The sequence below is a fragment of the Mytilus galloprovincialis genome, chromosome 7, assembly GCF_965363235.1.
Source record: "Mytilus galloprovincialis chromosome 7, xbMytGall1.hap1.1, whole genome shotgun sequence".
Classification (NCBI taxonomy): domain Eukaryota; kingdom Metazoa; phylum Mollusca; class Bivalvia; order Mytilida; family Mytilidae; genus Mytilus; species Mytilus galloprovincialis.
In genome coordinates, this window is record NC_134844.1 from 83,774,715 (window position 1) to 83,787,599 (window position 12,885).

At 30.9% G+C, this 12,885-nt stretch overlaps 2 protein-coding genes across 3 annotated transcripts in view; one reads left to right on the forward strand and one right to left on the reverse strand.

The window, feature by feature from the left end:
* The window catches only part of LOC143083855 (bridge-like lipid transfer protein family member 3B), a 69,879-nt gene that overhangs the window by 26,813 nt on the left and 30,181 nt on the right, over positions 1–12,885 (reverse strand). The gene's annotated exons all lie outside the window — the stretch shown is intronic.
* Positions 5,762–6,863, forward strand: LOC143083856 (protein trapped in endoderm-1-like). The gene has a single exon (XM_076260235.1). The coding sequence runs from the start codon at positions 5,839–5,841 to the stop codon at positions 6,814–6,816; it is 978 nt and encodes a 325-aa protein (XP_076116350.1). The 5' UTR covers positions 5,762–5,838; the 3' UTR covers positions 6,817–6,863.

Below are 12,885 nucleotides of genomic sequence, written 5' to 3' on the forward strand. Positions count from 1 at the left end.
AAATAGATAGAATGATAGTTTCAGTAGGAATACCACCCATGCACCTTAGTATTTACCAGGATAATGAAATTGTGATCTTTTTTAAAACCCTCGCTATAAAAATGTTTGCTTAGATCAAAGACCTTTCTATTCCCAAGAAAGTTAATATACCAATACAAAACAGTTATACAAATATCAATATAATATTAAAACAGTCCCCATATGTCAGATGACAATTAAGATAGGTAAAAATAAAAGTTCTAATCAACTTTTCTTCATTATCATTCTAATGAAATCGAAAATTTCATCACGAATCTGAGGCCAAACAATAGAACTAATTTGTTTGATATTGCCGAAGTCAAAGCTATAAAACTTAGATATAATTAACCACTACAGTTTTAGAATAATATTAAAGGCATACATTTTACTATGTAATTCAATAATAGTAATATCACTTGTCACCAAAAACAGCCAATCCAAAACTTTAAAAAATTGTTAAGAGCTGATATTTACAACAAAATACTTAAAACCCTGACAATGAATCAGAGCTCATAGTATGTGGAAGATACATAAATTTCTTTAATTCAAAATGATTTTCAGGACAGGGCCAGAGGTAATGAATGTAGATAAAAAATCATTTTTTGGTTCTTAAGGTGGTACCTAACACTTTAACTAAAATTAATTTGGCTCGTTTAATTTTCTTAAAATTTTGACAAATTATTTACTTTGACCCTTTCACAAAAATATAAAAATTAAATTTGAACCAACCGTTTAATCAGAAAAATTACACTGGTTATATAGCAGTTTGACAAACACTTATTTTGATCATTGATCAGCTTAATATTCCCTCATGAACACAACATCATTAAAACGTTCTGCTGATTTTACAGAGTTATCTCCCTGTGGTGTTTACTGGGTACCACCTTAATCATGCATCAATACATAAAAAAATCTTTCAAAAGCAAAAACGTGAAAACTCACTGATTTTTTTTTCTTCGTATGCAGCAGAACCAATTTTAAAACGTTTAGTTGTCATTACTCCCAAGGTTACTTGGACAACAATCTGAAGTTGGCTATATATAATTCTATATCTAAATATTGGGTTTGTTTTAGTTTTTTTTAATATTTTTTCTGAAATTTTTAATCATTTAATATTTCTTTAACTTAAAATGTGTGAAATTATCTTTTTTAAGGAAACTGTTTTATATTAAACTATTATCAAATAATAGTTATCAAAAGTACCAGGATTATAATTTAGTACGCCAGACGCGCGTTTCGTCTACATAAGACTCATCAGTGACGCTCACATCAAAATATTTACAAAGCTAAACAAGTACAAAGTTGAAGAGCATTGAGGATTCAAAATTCCAAAAAGTTGTGCCAAATACAGCTAAGGTTAAATCTATGCCTGGGATAAGAAAATCCTTAGTTTTTCGAAAAATTCATAGTTTTGTAAACAGGAAATTTCTAAAAATGACAATATTATTGATATTCATTGCGGTGTTGACTACTGGGCTGGTGATACCCTCAGGGACAAAACGTCCACCAGCAGTGGCATCGACCCAGTGGTGTAAATAGTTATCAAAAGTACCAGGATTATAATTTAGTACGCCAGATGCAAATAAGTCTGGCCTTAAATCCACCATATCAATGATGTTTGATGCAGATCTAGGAATTTTTTATCTACTTCATTATTTCTGATAAAATAAACAACAGTCAGCAATTATCTTGAATAATTCCACCTTGTCTAAATGAAAACCAACGAACAAATAGGATTAAGAACTTGTATAAAATCAGATTAAAGCTAGGCAAAAATATGTTCATGAAAGATTGCATGATTAATCTAAAATTTATCAAATTTATCAAATTTTATGAAGCATAAGAAAAACAGTTTTCAAACATAATTCAATTTTGAATTCATCTAAAAATTGACATGTAAAATGAAACACTTCAATCAATCTTAATGCTATTTCATTAAAACTTGTAAAAAAAAGAAAAACCTAATCTGAACTTTCCCATTTGGTTTGAGATGGGTTTTTTTCACATTCCTTTGTGTAAAATTTGTTGCTAAGTTACCTTTTAATTGTCAATATTGGAAAATTACTTCTGACATAAGCTTTTTCAAGGATAAGCTACATCATTGTGTTAACAAGTTTTCATTCTATTTGAACTACTGAACTACCGATCTGTTAAAATTGCTTATTGCTATATAATTATAACACATTTTTTCATAGTTAGTTTTTTTTATTTTGTGCTGTTACAGAACTGTCCTGTGTTAGGGGAGGGGAGGGTCAAGCCCTCACAAACATGTTTAACCCACCACATTCTTTATGTGCCTGTCCCATGTCATGAGCCTGTATTTCAATGTGGTTTTTTTTGTTGGTTCATGTCTGTCATATTTGTTTTTTGTTAATTATTTTGTTATAAAGTAGGCCATTGGTTTTCTCAAATGAATCATTTCATAATTTTCATGTCGGCCCTTTTATAGCCAACTCTAGATATTGATTTTTTTCATTGTTAAAGGCACAAGTACTGTTATACTATTGTTGTACTATTATAAATCGCCTGTCCCAAGTCAGGAGCCTCTGGCCTTTGTTAGTCTTGTATTATTTTAATTTTAGTTTCTTGTGTACAATTTGGAAATTAGTATGGCGTTCATTATCACTGGACTAGTATATATTTGTTTAGGGGCCAGCTGAAGGACGCCTCCGGGTGCGGGAATTTCTCGCTTCATTGAAGACCTGTTGGTGACCCTCTGCTGTTGTTTTTTATTTGGTCGGGTTGTTGTCTCTTTGACACATTCTCCATTTCCATTCTCAATTTTATTCATCCTTTTTATTTTAACTTTGGCCGATAGTTGTCTAATTGGCAATCATATATCACATCTACTTATTTTCAAAATGTAAACCAATGAATAATATCTATAAGCACCTAATCTAAACTATGGAAAATATTTCATTTTTGAATAACAACAGCAAATAAACTTATTACATAGTACATCATATTAAAGTACAATATACTTCAAGTTTTGGTTGCTGTCTGTATTATTTAAAAAAAAAAAAAAAAAAAAGAAGTCCATTGGTTCTCCTCATAGAATTGTTTCACAATTTATGATGCTGGATTGATTGCTGGTTAACTGCTTACTGTCCAGTGGCAAATATTTCGTGCATATTCAGGACAATGTAACATGCTGGAGGAAAGCTTTAATGGTTCATAATTAGTTACTTTTAAGGTATGGGACTTGTTCATTGTTAAAGGCAGTACATATAGAGACCTTCAGTTGTTTACACCCTGTTCCTATGGTGCACAGTTCTCTCACATCTCCAATCTTACCACATCTCCAACCTTACCACATCTCCAATCTTACCACATCTCCAACCTTACCACATCTCCAATCTTACCACATCTCCAACCTTACCACATCTCCAATCTAATTACCACATCTCCAATCTTACCACAACTCCAACCTTACCACATCTCCAACCTTACCACATTTCCAATCTTACCACATCTTCAACCTTACCACATCTCCAATCTTACCACATCTCCAACCTTACCACATCTCCAACCTTACCACATCTCCAATCTAATTACCACATCTCCAATCTTACCACATCTCCAACCTTACCATATCTCCAATCTTACCACATCTCCAATCTTACCACATCTCCAATCTAATTACCACATCTCTAATCCTACCACATCTCCAATCTTACCACATCTCCAATCTTACCACATCTCCAACCTTACCACATCTCCAATCTTACCACATCTCCAACCTTACCACATCTCCAATCTTACCACATCTCCAATCATACCACATCTCCAATCTTACCACATTTCCAACCTTACCACATCTCCAATCTTACCACATCTCCAATCTTACCACATCTCCAATCTAATTACCACATCTCCAATCTTACCACATCTCCAACCTTACCACATCTCCAATCTTACCACATCTCCAATCTTACCACATCTCTTTATTTTATATTTCTCTCATTGTCAATCTCACCACATCTCCTTATTTTAGTATAAACATTGTGGTCCAGACTCCAGACCAAGTTTCATGCTTTGAGCAGGTAAACGAGTACTGTAGTAGTCTACAAGAGTTTGGGAAAGATGGGCATCACAAAACTTAAAAAAGATCAAGTTCTGAGATTCCTTAATGCAACAACTCTTCTAAAAAAACAAAAAGGTTAGCACATGGATGGCTTGTGTTGTAAGAAAATACCTTTTTACTACTTAATTCAAATTTGACATACAGATAACAATGTCTTAGATGTATTGTTACTCTGGAATAAAACTCCTTTAACACTTTTTCTATTAAAAGATAATTACGAAAAACTTTATTGGAAAGTTCATTTTATTCTTTTATAATCCAAAGATTGATTTTTTTCTGAGTATCAACTAAAAGTTATTTTTATTTGTGTAAAGCCATTGTCAGTTGCCTTGACACTTGAAAGAACGGATTTTCATGATGAAAACTGGAAAATTTAGATTGTTCTTCTAAAACATTTTTGAAAAGAAAACTTCATACATATTTGTGAATAATGGAAGTTGTTTGAAATATTTAGGAAAGCTGTTTATATACCTCAATAGTTAAGATTTTAAACTTTAAAAAAAAAAGGACAAAATATTGATTATATTGCAATATTTAGCTGGAAACCCAAACAAAAAGTAATTTTAAAAGTTATCTTCTAAAAATAAACACTAAAAGATGTCATGAGTGAAATAAAGTAAGCTTTTAATTAGGAATCACTTTAATTTCCCAGAAATAAATGACGAATTTTTAGATTGATGAACCAAAGAGGAAGTAATTAAGAAACCAATCAGACAAAAACATGTTAACTAACTACGGAATTGAGAGACCTCAGTTGGCAATATAACTTAAGCACCTGCTGTGCCTTAGTGTTCTGCTAGCTTATATAGGGATCAGGTTAATTACTGAGAAACCTCGGAAAATATCTAAAATAAAACTTTATGACACTGGCTGTGCCTAGTGTTCTGCTACCTTAACTTATAAAGGAATCACGTTAATTACCTAGAAACAAATTAAAAATATATGTAAAATTTAGCTAAATGAATTTATTGAATTTTGATAGAGACATTAAGATCATGAAGATAATTATCCAAACTGCAAAATCTTTAAAACATCGAGATCGTTGTAGATTCCTGAAATACTTATGCGGAGAAACAATAAAAAATGTGATTAAAATTCATATATGTTATTCATTTATTTATAATCATAGAATTTCTGCATAATGATCGTACAAAATGATTTTAGTTGAATTGAACATTATAGTTTTGTGGAATACCATTGTGGAGAAAAAAGACTTTAAAATGTGATCCCTTTATTGATAATCATAGAATAGCAAAAATATGAATACAGTTAAATATTGTATTAAACATTATAGTTAGTCTTAATTAATGACAAAAACTATAAATAAGGCCAGGTAATAACAGTAAATCAGAAGCATGGATTCCTGTTGCATGAGTGATAAGAGCAAATGGATAAAGTTCAAAGCCAACTATTCATCGTGGAAGATACTACACAAATATGCAGTTAAAAATACAATTCAACATAAGAAATTACTCAAATATTTTATATAGCTGGACAAGTTGATGTATTTTTCACCTGCTAAATATGGTATAGAACATTTCTCTATGATCAAATCAGCAACTTACCTGAACATTATTGGATAGTACAGAAAAGTAAATTGACACAAAGCAATTGGAGAAAAAACATCATATATCTAACATATATCTTATAACAGGAATTTATTTTTGTGAAACTGAGTAAGTCTTAAAATCTGATCAACTTATTTGGATTTATCATTTCCACCTCATTGTAAAGTTATGAGTAATAATTCCTCTTCAGAAACAATACCGAGGGATGTTCGACTGATTCACAATGTTCTCGCAACAATTGTTTCTATTTTTGGCATCGTTCTGAATTTGATAATTTTACTAGCAATCCTAAGGTATAGACTATACAAACAAACTGTAATCGTGTTTATCGTTAATCTTTCCGTGTTATACTGTATTTCAAGTGGATTTTCAGTGGCTTACATTGCTTATAATTCATTTACAATTTATAACAGTGATTCATTGAATCCTATGGTTTGCAGGGCTTTTGGATTCATAACTTACACAATTTCGGGAGCAGAGTTAACTGCCCTTTGTTTAATTTCGTTTAATCGTTACTGTTTAATAGTGTACATGGAAAAGTATAATGCTATTTATGGAAAACGAAGCAATGTTTTAATAATGTTATTTCTATCTTGGCTTTTATACTTTGTGCTATTTCTACTTCCAACAACTGAAATATGGGGCAAAATGATTTATGATAAAAACCGATTTCTATGTCAGCCATTTTTATACGGAGACAGCTTTTCAAAATTCATTGCCTACTTCTCTGTTGGAAGTACAGCGCCACCCTTAGTTTTCTGTTACATAGGAATAATCTGGAAAGTGAATTCCACTCGTAATAAGCTCAACAAGGTTAGTGATACTCATGCTAGCAGACGTCCAAAAAGAATGCCATTCATGATCATCTTTATCTTGACAACATTTGGAGTTTTGTATTTACCTTTCATTTTCGTACAAGGAACAGACCCAGATGCCGTTAAGTACAACATCAGAATACATTTAGTTACTGTTTATATTGCATGGGTACATTTGTTGTGTAACCCCATTATTTATGCAGTTTTTAATCAACACATACAGACTGCATTGAAAAAGCTCTTTTGTCTGAAGGTAAAAAATGAGATATTTGCTCAAACTCACCATACCTTGGATGTACAAATTAATGTTGTAGCTTCACAAAGATCATAATAATTATTATTTCTACTTGTATTGATGATATTATAATTTCAAATTAAAGAAAAAAAAGGCAGTTTTACAAAATAATGCATAGTTGTTGTTTTAAGATATACATGATATATTTTTAAGAACATGTAATGATTTTCCAAACAAGTTTAACAATTTAAATCTTTGATAATAAAAAAGAGTACATTTCCTGAACACACTTGGTAACTTGATATGAAATCTGTGAAGGATCTGGAACCAAAGGAGCAATTACACAAGACTGGAAACAGTTGGTAAGTTAAATCAGGATCTGATTGACCTCTATGGCCCATGGGAATTGGATTCAGATTTTACTTTCCCACTGTTTTAGGTTTTGATTCCTTTTTGGTACATTTATTAAAATCGAATTCATTTTAAGTATCTGTTGGCCTATTGGATTTTTGGGCTCTAATTGTTTATTTTCAATTCCTTCTTTGAAAAATGGGAACTTTTCTCAAAACATTTAATGGCCTTCATTTATTTAATCTTATTCACAAATAAACTATGTTGAAGTCACCTCAATCTGTTGAAGGTTCTTTGCAAAAAAACAATTGATCTCATTTATAAAATAGACATGCAGAACTCAAGAACAGAAAAAGAGACACTACCTTAATTAGAACTTGTCAACAGTTGTAGCAAGGAAAAGTTTGAGTGCAGAAACAGCAAATTCAACATTTTTTCTACTTAAATAAAGACATAACTCGAAAACAGTGAAACTGACCCTAATTCGAATTTGTTAGTTATAAGCCATGTATATAAGTTTCATGACATCTGGTTAAACCGTCATGGCAAACTAAAACAAAACATTAATGCCCCGCCCCCTCTGGGAATCTGCCATAACAGGGATAGGGCCATAAAAACTTCTTAATAAAATTTATATTTATAAAATGACTTGATGTAAGAAAATACATGAAAAGATACAAGTAAAAATGGTCTTATTTGGGAAATCTCAGTAATTACGAATAACAATGGCTAATCTGTCAATTGTGTATATTTCAAAGTGATTGCATGTCTATCTTATGCCTCGTTCACACGTACGTTTAATTCGAATTGAATTCGAATCGAATGCGAATCGAATTCGCTATTTGCGTTCACACACTCCTCTTTTTTAATTTGAATCGAATTCGAATTGGCTAATTCGCATTATCTAATTCGCATTAGAAGTACGATTTTGTCAATACGAAGTATAAGTTAATGTCAATTGGACAGTAAAGCGAATTTGACGCGCATTGTAATTCGAATTAGAATTGACGTTAGGACGTAAAACGTTTCGAATGCGAATTAAACTAATTCGAATTAGTTAATGCGAATCAAATTTGAATTACGTGTGAACTCAGCATAAATTAACGTGTACTAATGCCATAAATCTAATCATGCAGATATCAATACACTCTTTTATTATGTTTTATACTTTATAACTAATTATTTTTTATATAATCAAAGTGGATCCCGGTGTACATGTAGCTCAGCTTTAAATAACTAATACTCATTTCATGAGTTCAGGTGTCGCGATCACTCCTGAATTGAGGAAAAAATGGATTTTCCTGGATATTTGATTTACCTGTTTTAACTTTTAACTTAATTGAATATTCAACTTTACAAACAAATTCAAAGTAAGTTGGTATCCTACTAACCCGAATAATTCAGTCGTTATATTCCGCTTACTACATTAACGCCTGAATGCACAAACAATGAAAAATCTTCAATCAACCATTCGGAATTAGCTAGGGATTTACCTATCTCGATAAAATTGAGCTAATTGCTGATTGGTCACCTCTTCTACAGGGCACCAATCAAAAATCCAGGATTCATGAAGAGTTTTTATCATGTTAGGAATCCTTCAGGCCCTCGCAAGTAGGAGAGATCAATTATGGGGAGGGACTGAATTATTCGAGTTAGTATCCTACAGGAACAATAATAATTTCACAAAAATTAACCATTTGACATGTATGACTGCTCTGAGATTCAAATAAAAAAAACACCCAAAGGACATGTAACACCAAGGCTTAAAAAGAAACAGAATGGGAATTTTAGTGTATTAAAATATAAGTTGATAATTGGACTTCAACTTCATGAAAAACTACCTAGACCAAAAACTTTAACCTGAAGCAGTCACAATCATTTTATACATGTACTGTTAACCAACTTATTTTAGGGGATACTTTATTGTACATAATGCCCTTTCTGATCCATTTTGCGATGAACAAATTTCTCGATTCTTAAACTTACGTGATGAAGATAAATAAGGCAAAAAAAAAGTTCAATTTTGACATATTCGCGACAATATATATTTGCGCTATTTTTCTACTCGCGAAAATAAATTGCTCGTGAAGATAGTTGGTTTGCAGTATGTTCAGTGGACTGTTAATTGGGGTCAAAAGTCTAATTTGGCATTAAAATTAGAAAGATCATATCATAAGGAATATGTCTTCTTTAATTTCAAGCTGATTGGACTTAAACTTTATCAAAAACTACCTTGACCAAAAACTTTAACCAGAAGTAGGACTGACGGACAAATGAACAAACGATGAACGAATGGAAGGACCGAAGAACGAATGAAAGAATGCTTTACTTTTTCAGGAATTAGGGATTCATCAATAATTTTTCCCAAAATTTGAGATAACACCATCTTTTAATCCTAAGCACAAAGATTTTGATTGAATAAAAATTATTATGACTAAACATTTTTTTCTAATTTTTTTTTAACATTTATTAATGAATGAATTTGTCATGTTTTAAATTATACACATCAAATAACTAAAAAAAGTGTTTAACCCGATGTGAATTTACACAAATATTGATACAAATAAAGCAAATATCAGTTCAAACTAATGATAGCTGATCGTGTACTATTAAATCATTTTGTATTTCAATTAAAGGAAACATCTTTCAATAAATACTCGTAATTGTAAAATCATCACAGTATCATGTTTAGTACTTCAATCGACAAATTAACTTTCAATTTTCAATCAATTAATGTAAAAAGATGTTATCTAAAAATGTATTTAAATACACTTTTACAACATAAAAGGATTTTTTTGTAATTTGAACGTAGTAATAGATATTGTATAAAATTATCATTAATAATATCACAGTGACGAGGCAAAATGTGTGTGTTCGTAAAATTAAATTCTTAAATAAAAATAAAAAATTTTGTATTTGTGATGTTTGATCTATTTTATCAAAAATAAGAGTAATAAAAATTTGAGGATGTAGGAATGGACAAAAATCTTTAACCTGAAGCCGGACAGACGGACGAATGGACAGATCATCTTCACATCAAACTAACTTACATATAATTTTTAACCTGATATTGGGCAGCATATACTCAGACTGATCAACGGAGAGACAAATCACAAAAAAACATGACAGGCACCTATTATCGTCAGGCACAGCTTAAAGAGATTTTCAGTAACCATCTCTCTAACCATTCACTGGTGCAGATATTAAATATTTAAAAGTCAACAATATATAATTTGTATAATTTATGACATTAAAAACAATTTTAGTGTCAATTTTTTTCTCATTTTCATAAAGAGGTGGTGATAATTTTTTATGATTAGGGTAATCTTTTCAGAAAAAAACCCCAAATAATTAACATAGTTCAATTTGACATTTATAATAAAATGTTTTTTTATAAAATTATATAATTTTAATTCATATAGTTAAACATATTATGGTTACTTTGACACAATTGAAAATCCAATTTTCAAATGATTAAAAAAGTTTCACACACTCTGAAATAAGAGAAATTTGAACTTTTATACTTTAATAAGAATCTTCAGGAAATGATTCGTCCAGCAGGACATTGGAAATTACATGCGCTATTAATGGCAACTAGAAGCGGGATACAGGATTCTCACTAAACAATAACTGGGATCCAGGATGAGATCCCCCCCAATGATACCCCTACAGTAGGCTGCTGGACTATAATTTTACTTTCTTTTTTTATAGAAATACTGTCCTATATGTATTTCAAAGCATATCTTATTTAACAAAAAAATATGTCCTCCAATACATGTACTGTGGATTCTAGTCCGAGATTACTCTGACGTCCAACGGCTGTTTTGCCAGACAAGCTGGGGCCAAGCTTGTCTGGCAAAACAGCCATTGGACGTCAGAATAATCTCAGACTATGTGGATTCATATATTTTTAAAGGTAGATTTTTATACCATTATGGTTAGAGAAAAATTTTAGTTACCGAAATGAAGAATTGATAAGAAATTTATAATTGATGATTTGATTGAAGAAATGTTTCTTGAATATCATTTTTTGTAGATTTTGATTTACAGGGGAATGAAGAAATTCAGGAAAAAAAACAAATACATAAATTTTGTAAATATTGATTTTAAAACTGACAGTAAAAACTTAAATACAGACTGGTAGAACATTGAATCTACCCCTCCCCCTCCCCCTCCTCAAAATATATGTTGAAGAACAATAAGTAATTATAGATTATCAATGGTTTTTCAAATGAGAGGGCGATTCTCAGCTACAATTTTATTGGAGGCAACATTCTCAAATTTAAAAGGCCATTGATGAAATCGAGAATGGAAACCAAGATTGTGTCAAAGAGAAAACCGAACCAAAGAGCAGAAAACAGAGCAAGAAATTTTACAAAAGTTCTAAATTTCCTAATAGAATCGAAATAATACTACACTTGCTTGGTATGGAGAAATTGACATATAATGCCTACCTATATGTAAAAAAGACCATAGAGCATGCATGGCATGAAAGAATTATTTCTTAAATTAGGAAATTTTTCATCCGCTTTACATGAAAAATTTCATACCTATGTAAAAAAAGACCATAGAGCATGCATGGCATGAAAGAATTATTTCTTAAATTAAGAAATTTTTCATCCACTTTACATGAAAAATTTGAAGTATTTGTATTTCATGGCCTGGTCTCGAATGTTGACTGCTGAAAATGAAACCAACCAACACAACTCAAGTCAGAAAAAATAGGTGAGAATGGTGATTTAGACTACCCACACAAAAGCATATGGTTGATATAATCTAACAGCCATTTACCAATCTTTCTAGTCTATATTCACAACCATATTTTATAAAACGTTCTCTAATCCAGATTAATAGTACAACTAGTCATGCTAGTTTTTTAAGTATACAACATCGTGATACATAATTTCTATTTATGACATTTTAAACAATTTAAAGTCAAATTTATCTCAATTTTATAAAAAAGTAGGCTCATTACATGCATTATTAGAGTTATTATCATTTAAAAACAAGAATGTGTCCAAAGTACACGGATGCCCCACTCGCACTATCCTTTTCCATGTTCCATGGACCGTGAAATTAGGTAATTATCTAATTTGGCATTAAAATTAGAAAGATTATACTACAGGGAACATATGTACTAAGTTTCAAGTTGATTGGACTTCAGCTTCATCAAAAACTACCTTGACCAAAAACTTTAACCTGGACGGACGAATGGAACCACAGACGGACGGACAAACGGAGCCACAGACCAGAAAACATAATGCCCCTCTACTATCGTAGGTGGGGCATAAAAATAATAACATTATTTGAATAGTTAAATTTGTCATTTGGAACAGAATGTTTTATTTTTCACAGTTTAATAATTTGACATTCATAATAAATTTGTCATTATATCATTATAAAATTTGTAAGGGTTCCGCGGAACCCAGTGTCTCACCTACTTTTGCTGTAAATCGCAGGCTTAACAAAAATGAGGAAAAAAATCAATAAAAATATTCTTCCTGATACTATCTTTTGATTGTAAGAAGCTTCTGTCCAAGTTTGGTAAAAATCCAGGATAGTTTATGAATCTAATAAATGTTTTAAAAACTTTAACTGCAGACTGCATGTAATGTTAACTGGAAGAAAAACTATGTCCATTTATAAGTAAAATACTGATACACAGGTACAAAATATTAACAAAATTTCCTTCTAGATAATAGCTTTTGATCATAAACAAGCTTCTGTCCAAGTTTGGTACAAATTTAAAATAGTATAAGAAATTAAGTTATTAATTTTTTTTTTTAATTTAACCACAGAGTGCATGAATGTGTT

Bases quoted from the DNA above. Each gene is read 5' to 3' on its own strand.
- LOC143083856 (XM_076260235.1), top strand. From the start codon at position 5,839: ATGAGTAATAATTCCTCTTCAGAAACAATACCGAGGGATGTTCGACTG.